This window comes from Lepidochelys kempii, chromosome 11, assembly GCF_965140285.1.
Source record: "Lepidochelys kempii isolate rLepKem1 chromosome 11, rLepKem1.hap1, whole genome shotgun sequence".
NCBI lineage: Eukaryota > Metazoa > Chordata > Testudines > Cheloniidae > Lepidochelys > Lepidochelys kempii.
The window spans coordinates 79,121,719-79,138,386 of NC_136390.1; the positions used below are offsets into that span (position 1 = coordinate 79,121,719).

The 16,668-nt window shown below is 48.2% G+C and overlaps 1 protein-coding gene across 2 annotated transcripts in view; it reads right to left on the reverse strand.

Moving 5' to 3' along the window:
* Nucleotides 1–16,668, reverse strand: part of FTCD (formimidoyltransferase cyclodeaminase) — a 39,142-nt gene that overhangs the window by 10,663 nt on the left and 11,811 nt on the right. Inside the window, exons 1-4 of one of the 2 annotated variants that reach the window (XM_073306929.2) lie at nt 10,219–11,571; nt 8,277–8,456; nt 2,734–2,871; nt 1,655–1,786 (exon numbers count right to left, since the gene is read on the reverse strand). In XM_073306929.2, coding sequence (XP_073163030.1) covers nt 1,655–1,786; nt 2,734–2,871; nt 8,277–8,456; nt 10,219–10,464 — 696 coding nt within the window. In that variant the 5' untranslated portion in view covers nt 10,465–11,571. Of the gene's footprint in view, nt 1–1,654; nt 1,787–2,733; nt 2,872–8,276; nt 8,457–10,218; nt 11,572–16,668 lie in introns of those variants that run through there. The other variant, XM_073306928.2, reaches the window with a different exon arrangement.

A 16,668-nucleotide genomic window follows, 5' to 3' on the forward strand; every position in this document is an offset into this window, starting at 1 on the left:
ACGTGGAAAATGAATTATCCCGTGGGCCAAGGAAACAGTTGCCACTTGGGTAAGGCTCTGGGAAGCTCCTGTAGAGTTTTAATAAACCCAATACACACAGAAATAGATTCCTTAAGGACATTAAGCAGGTTGCTTTCCCACACAGCACTTCTCCAACCTCCCAAGTCACTGAACATCCCTTTGGAACCTAACCCAATGAATGCTGTCTCATTCACAGCAATAAGTCCTTCTTCAGAATGTCACTGGGAATTTTATCAGCCTCAGGGGCTTGGTTTGGTTTCTGAGCAAGGGAATAAATAGGAACCTCCAAATCTTTCATATTCTCTGGTGGGAAAGGAAAAGACAGATCTGATTTTGCTCCATTGCTTTTTGCCTGACCCTCTGTGCCCCAAAACAACACCCTGGCACCCCCATATTCACCACTGTCATATAATTAGGCTATGTTTTGTACAAAGTATGCGTTGTGAGGTATCATTCTAAAAGTCTTGATCTGTTGAACATTAATATCCGGTTGGATTTTATGTGTTGTCATTGTATGGGAAGTTATGAAGTTTTGCTGTGTGTGTGTTATTGAAATATGTTGTGAGGCTGGGAACACCCACAACCAGCCTTTCAGGTACAACAATGAAGAAGCCAGACAGTACTAATGGCCCCATTAAGGGGAATCCACACGCTCAGGGACTATCTCAGGAATTGTTTACGATGGAGGTTTCCCAGAGGGATCACGTGTAGGCAATGGAAGATGCTTGACCAGGGGCCAGGGGAGAGTGGAGCGGAACCCCATGTCATGAGCAAAGATCTTTCTAGCAAGGTGGAAAAAGCTATAAAAGAGGGGAAGTGACATCATCACTTGGCCTCACTCCCCTTGCAACTGAATACCTGGAAACACCTTAGGAACAAAGACTGAACTGGAAAAGGAGGTCTCACGTGGGACAGAAGAATTCCAGCCAGTGTATGTAAAAGCTATAACCTGCTTGTACGAGCTAACAGGGTGAGACACCGCTTGATTCAAACCCTACCTAGTTTATAAAGCTTAGATTGCATTTTTGTTTTATTTCTTATGTGACCCGCTTTGATCTGTATGCTCAGCGCTTATAATCACTTAAAATCTATCTTTCTGCAGTTAAGACATTTGTTTTGTATATTTTTCCCTAAAACAGTGTGTTTTGCTAGAAGTGCTTGGGGAATCTGCTCAGGAATAAAAACTGGTGCATGGTCCTCTCCACACTGAGAGAGGGGAGGACTGGGTAATAAACTTATACTGGTCAGGCCTTTGACCAGGGCAAGATGGTACAGCTCTGGGGTCCTAGGCGGTGGAGCTGGGGGGAGCTCTCTGGGGCCTCTCCGTTGTTAATTCATGAATGGCTGAGGAGAAGCATTCATGTCACTGCAGCTGGGTGTGTCCCTGCCTGTGTAGATGTTTGTGTGAGTGTAAGACCGGGAGCAGTCTGCAGCTTGTCACAGCCTCACAGTGTGAGATGGGGCCCAGACTGGTATGTCAGAGGGCTCAGCAGTACCCCAGTTCCAGGTTGCACCCCAGGGAAACCCATCACACCCTTTCACAGGCAAGAAGCTGCCAGCTCAGCTGCTATCATTTGCAGTTCCCTCCAGGGAAAGATTTCTGAGCGGGGATGTCAATGGGCGTTGGCCTTACCAGTCTGATTTTCTGTTCCTCCTCCAGGATGAAGAGGTTTTCTTTCTGAATGTAATACTCTGCTGCATCAAGCATGGCCTTCTTGGGGACAAGCCCCACCAACTGGGAGCCCACCACGGGCAGGCTCAGCTCCTGCAAACAAGGACTAGCATTTAACAGCCCTTTAGCCTTACAGCCTCCCTGCCTGGCCACCTCTCCCACTGCCCCCGACTCTTGATCCGCGCCAAAGGGTGCACCGGACTCAAGCAGGCCCCTTCCCATTCTAGGGGTTGGGACTCATAGTCAGAGATCTCACTTTGCTGGTCCTTCCTGCTGCTGTTTGGACCCAACCAACTGACCCCCTCAGTCCCATCCGCAGCACACAGGGTCTGCGCAGCTGGTCACCTGCTCGCCTCCTCGCCCCCAGTTCTACAGCAGTGGGACCTTAATGTCACCACGGGGGCCTGCTGCCACCACGCCCCTCACTCCAAGGGGTAGACATCCCAGTGTGCCTGGTGCTTATGGGGAAATGCCAGGGAAGGCTGTACAAGGGAGGGAGGCAGTGAGCTGGCTGGCTGGCTCCCTAAGGGATAAGAAGTGGGTGTACGCCATTTAGCAGCCTCCTGAAAACATGAGAGGAGGAGAGGATAGCTGGCAACTCACCAAACGAGGCCATCTGGACTCCCTCCCGAAAGGCACTGAAGGTAGGGTACAGAAGCAGAGGGGAGCCCACAAGCAGAGGGGAGCCCAGGGTGTTCCCTGTATAGGCTCACAGATCTTAAGCCTAGGCCAACAAACTTGGCCATGCCGCTGTCCCATGCCACGTGACTGCCAGCCCGGAGGGGACGGTGCAGCAGCTGGCACATCTCATGAGGCACACGTTCCTGCTCCCTTAACGCCTTAAGTATGGAGGGTAGGTTGTGGCTCCCTGTGTATTCACACACACACCTCCTACAAGACAAGCTTTCATGCCACAGGTGCGAGAACTTTCTCCTTCTCTACCAGCCACGGGCAATTTGACTGTAATTTTACTTCTCTGAAGGAGGCTGGTTGCGCTGGGCAAAGCTGCTTCAAACTTGCATAGCACCTGTGCAACTCACCCGGGCATCTTTGCAGACCTCCTCATAGACTGTGTGGAGGGAGGTGATTTCAAAGTCCAGCAGGTTTGTAGAAACCTGGGCAATATTCTCCTCATCCAAGTACCAGCCCATGCCTTGGACCTTCTTCAAACGCCCCGGCTGCAAAGAACAACACACTTCAGAGTTGTGGTGGCTGACAAGCCAACTCAACCCTGGGAATAAGTCTGTGAGAGAGAAAGCATTCTGCAGATGAGGGGAACTGACTGATACACAACTGGAGGCCACTAGCCCACATATTTGGGTTTGCTGATGACCCAGAAGTAACAGCAGCCAGATATTGTACTATGAAGGAAGAAGAGTCCCTACTGATAACGGATAAAGTTGCCTTCGTATTTACTTGTACAGATTTAATGGTGTGGGACTGTGACCCTTACCAACTCTCCTCTAGTTATTTGTTCTGCTCCATAGGTTTGCATGGGGCCTTGCATACTAATAGAAATGGCAGGTCCCTGCTCTAAGGAACTTACAGGCTAAAGACGGTGTGCACAGATAAGAACCTAACAACATAAGAACGGCCATAGTGGGTCAGACCAAAGGTCCATCTAGCCCAGTATCCTGTCTTCTGACAGTGGCCAATACCAGGTGCCCCACAGAGAATGAACAAAACAGGTAATTATCAAGTGATCCATCCCCTGTCACCCATTCCCACCTTCTGGCAAACAGAGGCTAGGGACACCATCCATGTCCATCCTAGCTAATAACCATTGATGGACCTAACCTCCATGAACTTATCTAGTTCTTTTTTGAATTCTGTTATAGTCTTGGCTTTCACAACATCCTCTGGCAAAGAGTTCCACAGATTAACAGTGTGTTGTATGAAAAAATGCTTCCTTTTGTTTTTTTTAAATCTGTTCTGTATTAATTTCATTCGGTGACCCCTAGTTCTTGTGTTATGAGATGGAGTAAATAACACTTCCTTATTTACTTTCTCCACACCAGTCATGATTTTATAGACCTCTGTCATCTCCCCTAGTAGTCTCTTTTCCAAGCTGAAAAGTCCAAGTTTTATTAATCTCTCCTCAGATGACAGCTATTCCATACCCCTAATCATTTTTGTTGCCCTTTTCTGAAACTTTTCCAGTTCCAATATATCTTTTTTGAGATGGGACGACCACATCTGCACGCAGTATTCAAGATGTGGGAGTAGCATGGATTTATATAGAGGCAATATGATATTTTATGTCTTATTATCTATCTCTTTCTTAATGAGTCTCAACATTCTGTTCGCTTTTTTGACTGCCACTGCACATTGAGTGGTTGTTTTCAGAGAACTATCCACAATGACTCCAAGATCTCTCTTTTGAGTGGTAACAACTAATTTAGACCCCATCATTTTATAGCTATAGTTGGGATTATGTTTTCCAATGTGCATTACTTTGCACTAATCAACATTGAATTTCATCTGCCATTTTGTTGCCCAGTCACCCAGTTTTGTGAGATCCTTTTGTAGCTGTTCGCAGTCTGCCTGGGACTTAACTATCTTGAGCAGTTTTGTATGATCTGCAAATTTTGCCACTCACTGTTTACCCCTTTTTCCAGATCATTTATGAATATGTTGTATAGCACTGGGCCCAGTACAGACTCCTGGGGGACACCACTATTTATCTCTCTTCATTCTGAAAACTGACCTTTATTCCTACCCTTTGTTTCCTATTTTTAACCTGTTACCAATCCATGAGAGCACCTTCCCTCTTATCCCGTGGCAGCTTACTTTGCTTAAGAGCCTTTGGTGAGAGACCTTGTCACAGGCTTTCTGAAAATCTAAGTTCACTATATCCACTGGATCCTCCTTTGTCCACATGCTTGTTGACCCCCTCAAAGAATTCTAGTAGATTGGTGAGGCATGATTTCCCTTTACAAAACCCATGTTGACTCTCCCCCAACAAATTATGTTCATCTATGTGTCTGAAAATTTTCTTTACTATCGTTTCAACCAGTTTGTCCGGTACTGAAATCAGGCTTATCGGCCTGTAATTGCCGGGATCATCTCTGGAGCCCTTTTTTAAAAATTGGTGTCACATTAGCTATCCTCCAGTCATTTGGTACAGAAGCAGATTTAAATGATAGGTTACAGAAGACAGTGAGTAGTCCTGCAATTTCACATCTGAGTTCCTTCAGAACTCTTGGGTGAATACCATCTGGTCCTGGTGACTTATTGCTGTTTAGTTTATCAATTTGGTCCAAAAGCTCTTCTAATGACACCTCAATGTGGGACAGTTCCTCAGATTTGTCACCTAAAAAGAATGGCTTAGGTTTGGGAATCTCCCTCATATCCTCAGCTGTGAAGACGGATGCAAAGAATTCATTTAGTTTCTCTGCAATGGCCTTATCGTCCTTGAGTGCTCCTTTAGCATCTCCATCGTCCAGTGGCCCCTGTCATAAATAGAAAGGGAAGGGTAAACCCCTTTAAAATCCCTCCTGGCCAGAGGAAAAATCCTCTCACCTGTAAAGGGTTAAGAAGCTAAAGGTAACCTCGCTGGCACCTGACCAAAATGACCAATGAGGAGACAAGATACTTTCAAAAGCTGGGAGGAGGGAGAAAAACAAAGGGTCTGGGTCTGTCTGTATGCTGCTTTTGCCAGGGACAGAACAGGAATGGAGTCTTAGAACTTTTAGTAAGTAATCTAGCTAGGTATGTGTTAGATTATGATTTCTTTAAATGGCTGAGAAAAGAACTGTGCTGAATAGAATGACTATTCCTGTCTGTGTGTCTTTTTTGTAACTTAAGGTTTTGCCTAGAGGGATTCTCTATGTTTTGAATCTAATTACCCTGTAAGGTATCTACCATCCTGATTTTACAGAGGTGATTCCTTTACTTCTATTAAAAGTCTTCTTGTAAGAAAACTGAATGCTTTTTCATTGTTCTAAGATCCAAGGGTTTGGGTCTGTGGTCACCTATGCAAATTGGTGAGGATTTTTACCAAACCTTCCCCAGGAAGTGGGGTGCAAGGGTTGGGAGGAAAGACGTGTCCAAACTACGTTTTCCCAGTAAACCCAGTTAAAGATTGGTGGTGGCAGTGGAAATTCCAAGGGAAAGGGTAAAATTAATTTGTACCTTGGGGAAGTTTTAACCTAAGCTGGTAAAAGTAAGCTTAGGAGGTTTTCATGCAGGTCCCCACATCTGTACCCTAGAGTTCAGAGTGGGGAAGGAACCTTGACAGCCCCACTGGTTGTTTAACAGGCTTCCTGCTTCTCATTTACTTACAAAAAAATTTGCTCTTACTTTTTGAGTCTTTAGCTAGCTGTTCTTCAAATTATTTTTTGGCCTTCCTTATTATATTTCTACACCTAACTTGCCAGAGTTTTTTCTCCTTTCTATTTTCCTCACTAGGCTTTAACTTCTACTTTTTAAAGGATGCCATTTTGCCTCTCACTGCTTCTTTTACTTTGTTGTTTAGTCACGGTGGCACTTTTTTGTTCTCTTACTAAGTTTTTTAATTTGGGGTATACATTTAAGTTGAGCCTCTGTTATGGTGTCTTTAAAAATTTTCCACGCAGCTTACAGGGATTTCACTTTTTTCAGTGAATCTTTTACTTTCTGTTTAACTAACTTCCTCATTTTTGTGGTCCCCCTTTCTGAAATTAAATGCTACTGTGGTGGGATGCTGTGGTATTTTCTCTGCCACAGGGATGTTAAATTTAATTATATCATAGTCACTATTACCAAGCAGTCCAGCTATATTCACCTCTTGGACCAGATCCTGTGCTCTCCTTCGGACTAAATCAAGAATTGCCTCTCCCCTTGTGGGTTCTAACTAGCTCTTCCAAGAAGCAGTCATTTAAGATGTCAAGAAACTTTATCTCTGCAGCCCCTCCTGAGGTGATATGTACCCAGTCAATATGGGGATAGTTGAAATCCCCAATTATTATTGAGTTTTTTTATTTTAATAGCCTCTCTAATCTCCCTGAGCATTTCACAGTCACTATCACCATCCTGGTCAGGTGGTCAGTAATATACCCCTAGTTCTAGATTCTTATGATTTGAGCATGGAATTACTGTTCATAGAGATTCTATGGTACAGTTTGGGAATCACCCTGGCTGTAGTCAGACATGCCCAAGCACTGCTGGGCTCAGTGGTTCCATGTTACGTCTGCTCTGCCCAGACTATGCATTCCAGTACAATGTTCTGCAGTGCATTTTTGCGATCTGCTAACTAAGACCTTAAGCTCTCCTGCCAGACTGACAGAGGGTATTTCCACACGGCGCTAGGCACTAGTGACTGCAGCATACGTAGACACGCCTGAGGCAGCTTTCATCTAGCTAGAGAACAATAGCAGGGAAATGGCAGCAGCATAGACTGCACAAGCCCATGCGGGAGGCTGGATATGTATGTCAGTGACTAACCCATGCTGCTCAGCTACACACTATCTAGACCAAAACGAGCTTGGGTTTGTCTTCACATGCTGCAGTCACCCCCCTGATTGCTGTGTAGATAGACCCACAGCCTCGCTCCAGCAAACAGGTGTTTTATGCTGAAAGCAACCTGGCCAGAGACCAGTAACACTCCTCCCAACAAAAAATCAAACAAACAAGTGCATCCTGTTTTATTTATGGTGACAGCCTCGGTGTCCAGCCTCCCATTGCTCAGCCCCAGAAACCCACCCTCAATCTCCTTCCAGATGGATCCCTCTAATCGCCTGCTCAGATACACTCCCATCCTGTGGAGCACTAGATTCCCACTGTCAGACCAGGGAGTCCATCCTGAAATCTCTCCTGTCTGTGAGCTCACTTTGGCAAGCCCCTCCTGCTGCTCTCAGGCTGTTGGATCACATGAGAGATTGACAAGGCAGTTCTATAAAGTCCAAAGTATCTCTGGGTGCTGGCGAGAGACATAAGCAGCTTCCCTTCTCTCCCAGATACAGTAGATGGACCCTCAGACAAGGCTCTGGGATGGCCCTGGGGGATGACTCAACCGACACACTTAGAACATGGGATACTCCCACCTACAGAGTTTGATGAAACAACAACAGACACCACCCCAGTGGGAACCCAAGCACACGCCTGCTGGGACATCATGCCTGCCCTAAGCCAGAGAGCACCATCACATACTATAAATGGGTAGATATGTCAAGGAATATAGGAACCAGCTTACATTAATCAGAGCCTCATATGTTCTTCACATCAAAGGTCAAAAAAGCCAATGTTGCTACAACAAAGGTTGCATTTACCCAGCTACTCTGATCTAAGGATCCTAAATTCCTCCTCCCCGAGAACCATAATTCAGCAGTATGAAAATAGCTGAGAGGGGTAGTAAACCTGTACAAGCCCAGTTTGTAATTTTTGTAGTGATCAATTCAGGTGTAGCCTGTAACACAAACTGGCACCAGTCTCCCTTACTTTGGGACAGCAAAGATGGACAACTCAAATCTGAAGCACTGTGGAACTAGGAGTGGGTGGGAGAGGGATTTATTCATTTTTTTATTTTTGAGCCAACGCTCTAGTTATCCAGTGCCCTCTCCCAGGGAAGCCTCATTATTCTGAATAAGGAACTTAATGGGCTTACCTGGTCCTTTGCACGGCCCTGCTCCCGGATGTTGAGAGCAATCCGATGCGCCAGCTCCTTTGTGCACAGGAGGTTGATGTTGTACGCAACGAGGAATGTGCGTGCACCAGTGACTGTAGCTCCCCATCTTGGAACAAAGGATGCAGAGCCAAAATCAGGAACCCACTCGGCCTTTGTGAGCTTAGAAGAGAGCAAACGAAAGGAACAAAATCCATTGAAAAGGAACTCCTCATCGTTTAAGGTCAGCCGGGTTTATTTGTCACTCCAGAGAGCTGATTGCAAGAGTTAATTCAGAGTTCATAGACCGTCTAGCCAGAAATGGCCATTAAGATCTCTAATCTAGCGTTCTGTGTAATGCGGGCTGGAGAACCTCGGCCCATCATTCTGGCAGGAAGCTCAGGAACCTGTGGCTGAGCTAGAGCCGATCTTTTCGAGAACATCCAGTCCTGATTTACAATTCCCGCTCTTGGGAATCAGCACAGGAGACATGGTGCATTCCTCACTCAGAGCTATTCCACGCCCAGCCGCCAGTATTGTGGGTCAGTGTGTGTGTGTGCTCCACTCGAGCCAAGAGCCCCGATCTTAGCCCAAGGCCAAACAACGTGTGGCTCAAACAAATGACTGGGGTGGAGAGGAAGGACAAGGTCACAATGGACCCACCATGCTGAGCACAGTCCGCAGCAGCCTCAGTGCAGCACACCGGTTGCCTGGCCAAAAGAACATGTTCTGGCTGCACAGAAAGCATCTGGGAAATTCCAGAACAACTCAGAAGTGCTCCCTCTTCTCCCCAAGAGCCAGCACAACCAGCTTCATTAACCTTTCCTCAAATTTCTCCCGATGCCCCCTCTTGGCTGACACCAAACAAGAGACATTTCAGCCCCTACGGGAGACTCTGAGAAACTATTAGGAAATGAAAACAGGAGCTCACAGAGCTGCCACGTTCTGCACAGCTCCGTGGGCGACATGTCTTACCAGCAACCAACCATTGCTGACTCCCTCTGGGCACCCCGGGCTGTGGGACAGGTCTGGTGGGGAGGCACGAGCCATCCCTCACACCATGGAAAAGGTAGTAATGGGGGATTGGGGAGATGCAGGGGGCACTTGGTGAATGGGGCAGCCAGAGTGAATGGGGAGCCATTGATTCACAGATCAATAGAACTTAAGGCCAGAAGAGACCATTAGATTATCTCGTGTGACCTGGGCAAAGAACTCCCCCAGTTACCCCTATACTCAGCCCAATGACTTGTGCCTGGCTAAAGCCAATCTCTTCGACAGGCATCCAGTCTGGAGTAGAAGACATCAAGAGATGAAGAATCCACCACTTCCCTTAGTGGTTGGCTCCAATGGCTAATCACCCTCACTGTTAACAATTGGTGCCGTACTTCTCCTTTGCAGTTGTCTGGTTTTAAGTTCCAGTCATTGCTGTTTGTTCTGCCTTGCTCTGCTTGACTAACGAGCCCTTTAGTCCCGAGTACTTTCTCCTAGTGAAGCTACGAAGTATTGAGGCACCTCCCTGGCTTCTTTTGGATCACCTAAACAGACTGAGCTCATTAATCTGCTACTGTACGGCATTTTCCTCAGGCCCCGGATCATTTTTGTGGCTCTTCTTTGCACCCTCTCCAATTTCCCAGCATCCTTTTTAAAACGGGGACCCCAGAACTGGAGGCAGTATTCCAGCATTGTCTCACCCTTGCCATGTACGGAGGTAAATCACTGCCCTACTTCTCTGCACTCCCCACTCTACACATCCCAGGATCGCATTAGCCCTTTCTGTGTCACCATCACACTGGAGCTCACGTTGAGTTGTTCTCCACTCTCCTTTCAGCGCCATGGCTCTCCAGGTCACAGCGCCCCACTCTGTCGGCATCCCTTCTTCACAGATGTCTATAACTTTGTATTAAGCTTTATTAAAAAACATTTTGTTTAAAGGGGCCCAGCTTACCAAGTGATCCAGATCAGGCGGTGTGACTGTGTTGTCCTCACTAGTTACCACTCCACCAATCCTTGTGTAATCTGCCAATTTGATCAGCAGTGATTTTAGATCTACTTCCAGCTCGGTGATGGACATGGTGAGCAACATCAGGCCTAGTGCCGATCCTGATGGAACCCTGCTGGGAACCGCCCCATTTGATGGTGATTCCCCATTGACAACTACCCTGTGCGATCTGTCCATTAGCCAGGCCTTCATCCATTACCAGGCGCTATTCATGCTATAGAGAGCTAATTTCAAACAGCGTTGTGTGGTACAAAGTCAACTGCCTTCCAAAACTCAACGTGTATTACTACAGCCCCACAGTTACCTGCACCAACCAAACGTGTGAGCTCCTCAAAAACCATAAAAGGTGTGTTTGACATGACCTATTTCCATAATGCTGCAATGAGTGGCAGTAATTATATCCCTGTCCTCAAATACTGTATTGATGGAGTCCCATATCAGCTCTCCCACTGAGGACCAGAGAATTTCAGGGAGTCAGAGACTGACTATGGAGGAGGAAGCCAGGGGGCTTGCCTGGAGATGGGAGAAGGATTGAAGGAGGGCCTGAGGCAACTAGGAGACATTTCTCGGATGAAGCCTGTAGAAGCTGGGGGGCAGGGGGGTTTTGGGATGAGGCCTGTGGCAGCTGCAGGGGAGGGGGTAGGGATGAGGCCTGTGGCAGGCAGCTGGAGGGCAGGAGGGTCATTGCAATTAGGGCTGTCACAGCTGGGGGGCGGGGGGTCATTGGCTTGAGGCTTCTGGCAGCTGGGGGGTGAGGTGTCATTGGCATGAGGCCTGTCACAAGTGGGGGATCGTAGGGATAAGGCCTGTGGCAGCTGGAGGTTAGGGGGATCATTGGGGTGAGGCCTGTAGCAGATGGAGGTTAGGGGGATCGTTGGGGTGAGGCCTGTAGCAGATGGGAGATAGGCGGTTGTTGGGATGAGACCTGTCACAGCTGGGGGGTAGGGGGATCGTTGGGGTGAGGCCTGTGGCAGCTGGAGGTTAGGGGGATCGTTGGGGTGAGGCCTGTAGCAGATGGGAGATAGGTGGTTGTTGGGATGAGACCTGTCACAGCTGGGGGGTAGGGGGATCATTGGGGTGAGGCCTGTGGCAGCTGGGGGGTAGGGGATCGTTGGGGTGAGGCCTGTGGCAGATGGGGGGTAGGGGGATCATTGGGGTGAGGCCTAGGGTTGGCAACCCTCCCAATTTCGCTGGGAGTCTCTCGGAATCGGGCTCTATCTCCTGGAGGCTACTGCAGCCAAACCGGGAGATTTTAGGGTGCTAAAAGTGTGGTGGCGCAGCTGGGTTAATGCAGGCTCCCTGTCTGCCCTGGCCCCATGCCGCTCCTGGAAGCATCCAGCACGTCACTGTGGGGGGGCAGGGATCTCCTTGCGCTGCCCACGCCCCAAACGCCGACTCCCCAGCTCCCATTGGCTGGGAACTGCGCCCAATGGGATTTGTGGGGGTGGTGCCTGCAGGCGGGGGCAGCACGCGGAGCCAACTCCCCACCCGTCAGGGGCTGTAGGGACGTGCCAGCCAATTCCAGGAACATCGCAAGGCCAGGACAGGGAGGGAGTCAGCCTTAGCCTAGCTGCACTGCCGACTGGGACCCGCCCAAGGTAAGAGCCACCCGGTCAGAGCCTGCACCCCTCACCCCCTCCTGCACCCCAACCTCCTGCCTGAGCCCTGAGCCCCCTCCTGCACCCATTCTCCCTCCCAAAGCCTGCCCCACTCGCCCCCTCCCACACCCCAATGTCCTGCCCCAACCCTGAGCACCCTGCTGGAGCCTGCACCATGAACCTCCTCTCGCACCTCAAATCCGTGCCCCAGGCTTAGCCCAGAGCCCTCTCCCACACTCCAAACCCCTTGGCCCCAGCCCAGAGCCCGCACCCCCTCCCACACCCACTCCCCCTGCCCCAGCCCGGTGAAAGTGAGTAAGGGTGGGGGAGAACAAACGATGGCGGGAGGGGGGAGGGAGTGAGCGGCACGAGGCCTCAGAGAAGGGCCAGGGCAAGTGCACAAAATCAAACACCCTTCCCTGATGCCCCGCCCCTTCTCTGAGGCTCCACCCCCCCTCACTCCATCCCCCCTTCCTCTATCACTTGCTCTCCCCCACCCTCACTCACTTGCTCATTTTCACCAGGCTGGGACAGGGGATTGGGCTGCGGGAGGGGGTGCGGGCTCCAGGATGGAGCCAGAAATGAGGGGTTGTGTGTGCGGGGGGGAGATCCAAGCTGGGAATGGGGCCGAGGGGTTTGGCCTGTGGGAGGGGGTTGGGATGAGGCCTATGACAGCTGGGGAGCGGGGGGTTGTTGGGATGAGGCCTGTCACAGGTTCTCCCTTCTTCCCCAGCTCTCTGGAAGCAAGTCACTGATGCCATCAGCTCCTGTTCATTCTTCCCATCATCTTGGCTCCGGCTTGGCTGGTGCCAGGCAGGAGGGCACTGCAAAAAAGAGGAGAGATGCCCCCACGGGCAGGTAGAGCCTGAGCTGAGGCATCCTGGCAGCCCTCTGGCTGTGTGAGATGCTGGGCAGATGTGGGGGTGTTGGGCCCAGATCCTGGCCCTGGGCAATGAATGGGCACCTCAGCGATAGCATCACAGCACAGAGACAATCCTTCACTCACACCTTGGAAAACACTGTCCTGGGTCAGGGCCAAGCCTGGCTCCTGGAGGTGATAGAGGGGGAAAAAAAAACAATTGTGTAAAGCTATGCTTCTGTCTTTTCTCCTCGCTTATGGGTAGAAAGAATTTGCACTGTGTGTAACCTTTACTTCCTGTGCAGGGAAAGAACCCCTTATAAGGATAAGCCCCCATGTTCATACCACAGGACCCAAACAGACTGGGTTTAACTGGTTTGAACTGGAAGAAATGTCACAATTTATGTTGAGCCAAGCTATAAAAGCTCAACCTTGTTCTTTGTTCAGGGCTTCGCCACTTTCCTCCTTGTAGGAAATTGGTGAGCCCTTCAGCTGTCGTACTTGCTAGCATTAAAGTGCCTCATTTTATCTAAGAGCCACGACTCTGTGTTTGTTTGGCTAATACAGAAGTACAGGGAAGGCTACCCTCCCGGCCCTGGACGGGAGGGGAACCCTTTTTCCCTAACAGAGGAGTTTGGCCAACGACTTCACTGGGCACAGGGTTAGGCTCCTCCGCTGGGTTTACCCTTCTGATTTTACTAGACTCATCTCAGAAGGGGTCGCAGCCTTGAGGGGTGAGATTTGTAAAACCAGTTGTACTACAAATTGTCGGACATATATTTTTCACAAAAAAATTCCAATTTGGGTTGACCAAAATATTTAGCAAGTTTGTACAGAAAAAACAAACAAATTCATAAGAACATAATAATAAGAATGGCTATACTGTGTGAGCCCAGTGCTCCATCTAGCCCAGTGGCTCTCAGCCTTTCCAGAATACAGTACCCCTTTCAGGAGTCTCATTTGTTTTGCCTACCCCAAGTTTCACCTCACTTAAAAACTATTTGCTTACAGAATCAGACATAAAAATACAAAAGTGTCCCAGCACGCTATTAATGACAAATTGCTGACTTTCTCCTTTTTACCACATCATTATGAAATAAATTGACTGGAATATAAATATTGTATTTACATTTCAGTATACAGAGTATAGAGCACAATACAAACAAGTCATTGTCTGTTTGAAATTTTAGTTTGTACTTAGTGCTTTTTATGTAGCTTGTGGTAAACTAGGCAAATATCTAGATGAGTTGATGTACCATCTGGAAGACCTTCGAATAAAACTCAAAATTAAACAGAATTTCCCCTCCAGTTTTTCAGTTTGGTCAACGAACTAAAAACTTGGTTATTTGCACAGCGGTAATGAAGGCACTGCCTGCAGAACGTCTCTTGGTCATTGTGGCATGCGTCACCCCGGTGTTACTCCGTGGACCTCCACTGGAATGAAGACATGCCTGGGTGAAACTGGGGTGTCAGAGGGAAGAATCAGGCTCAGAGCTTGTACCACCACTTAGAGAAGTGGCTTATTCATCTCCACTTGTTAATAGCAGATGAAATGAGCAAAGGCAAAAATAGGCTAAGAGGTCTCCGATTACTGGGCATTCTCTTCATTGCCTCCAAAATAAAATGGCATTTAAAACATGGGTGTTTATGCTGAAAGTAAGGGGGCTTTCCTGTCAATTAACATTTCTTGAAACCTGTAAGAGTTAGCCAGCAAAGTTCCCGGCATGGGCAGTGCTGATGCTGTCTGATCAGCCAGTGCTAAGTATGCGATATCCCAACACCACAATTCAAACCTTCAACTCAAGACGGCTTTGTGTTTCAACATTTGAAAACTACAATTTGAGGACTTCAATAGCACAGATATAGGTGTGAGGTCTTTTTTAGGAGTGGTGGGTGAAATTCTGTGGCCTGCATTGTGCAGGAGGTCAGACTAGATGATCATAATGGTCCCTTCTGACCTAAATATCTATGAATCTATGAATCTATGAATCATTTCCCCTGATTTTATTTTGAAAAATTTGAAAACATTAAAAAATGCTGTAAATCAAAACAAGACATTCTGTTTCAGGGTGTGTGTGTGTGAGAGAGAGAGAGAACTGGTTTGGGACCGTCCCAAGACTATTTCCCCCTCCATTGTTCGGAATGGCTGGCAAACTGAAAAATCCCTTATTCACACAGCTGTAATCCGAATCTGGCAAACCCACAGGGCATGATTACATGCCTGTTCCACTGAGGTTATACTGTACATATCACAGCCATGGCCACTCACAGGGTGGGAGCTGGGTTTTCTCTGCTTCGAGAACATGTATATTACAGGGTTTTAAGCCTCCCTCTGATGGTGCCATTAGTCCTTGGGATGAAGAGGGTGCTGGTCTGGGTGAATCACTGTCTGTTCCGAGCGGCCGTTCCCATGCTGATGCATGTGCGTGTGGGAGAGAATTGCTTGCTGTGCGAGGAGCGATGGCCCCGCTTCTTTCTAAACATCTGCAAACCGCTGGCTGTTTAGGTATTGCAGGCCCTAAGCTGCCTTCTCTGCCCCCATTTCCTTTACACCACAAAGGATTTGAAGGAGAATGATTCTGCCAGTGATGGCATTCAGTTCAGCGTCTCAGGACTGATGATCTGGAGGATGGCGTGGATTGCACCCTCAGCAAGTTTGCAGATGACACGAAACTGGGAGGAGAGGTAGATATGCTGGAGGGTAGGGATAGGATACAGAGGGCCTCAGACAAATTAGAGGATTGGGCCAAAAGAAATCTGATGAGGTTCAACAAGGACAAGTGCAGAGTCCTGCACTTAAGACGGAAGAATCCAATGCACCGCTACAGACTAGGGACCGAATGGCTCAGCAGCAGTTCTGCAGAAAAGGACCTAGGAGTTACAGTGGATGAGAAGCTGGATATGAGTCAACAGTGTGCCCTTGTTGCCAAGAAGGCCAACGGCATTTTGGGCTGTATAAGTAGGAGCATTGCCAGCAGATCGAGGGATGTGATCATACCCCTCTATTCGGCACTGGTGAGGCCTCATCTGGAGTACTGTGTCCAGTTTTGGGCCCCACACTACAAGAAGGATGTGGATAAATTGGAGAGAGTCTTGCGAAGGGCAACAAAAATGATTAGGGGGCTGGAGCACATGAGTTATGAGGAGAGGCTGAGGGAACTGGGATTGTTTAGTCTGCAGAAGAGAAGAATGAGGGGGGATTTGATAGCTGCTTTCAACTACCTGAAAGGGGGTTCCAAAGAAGATGGATCTAGACTGTTCTCAGTGGTGGGAGGTGACAAAACGAGGAGTAATGGTCTCAAGTTGCAGTGGGGGAGGTTTAGGTTGGATATTAGGAAAAACTTTTTCACTAGGAGGGTGGTGAAACACTGGAATGCGTTACCTAGGGAGGTGGTGGAATCTCCTTTCTTTGAGGTTTTTAAGGTCAGACTTGACAAAGCCCTGGCTGGGATGATTTAGTTGGGGATTGGTCCTGCTTTGAGCAGGGGGTGGGACTAGGTGACCTCCTGAGGTCCCTTCCAACCCTGATGTTCTGTGATTCTATGAACTGTATCAGATGTCCCAACAAAGCACAGTCAGCCCCAAATGAGAATCGTTACACTGTCCCCTAGTGGCAATTCCAGGTACTGCAATTGGGCAAAAAATAGCTCCGGAAAAGGTAACCAATCACCAGCATTCAGCATGGGATTTCATCTTTCTTAGCAGTCTAAAGTGCTAGAAATGTCACAAGAAATAGCTGATCTTCCACCTGCTCCCGGGCTGGTCCAGCACTTTTAAGAAGCTCTTTTATGCTCGAAAAAACCAAGCACTTCAAGCTTATCAAGTTCACTGACTTTTCAAATTTATTTCAATTTTTAAAATAACCAATAACCTGCCTTTGCAAGGCTCTAGGGCTCAGCTTGTTAAAGGTATTTAGGCACTTAGGCTCATTTGAAAATC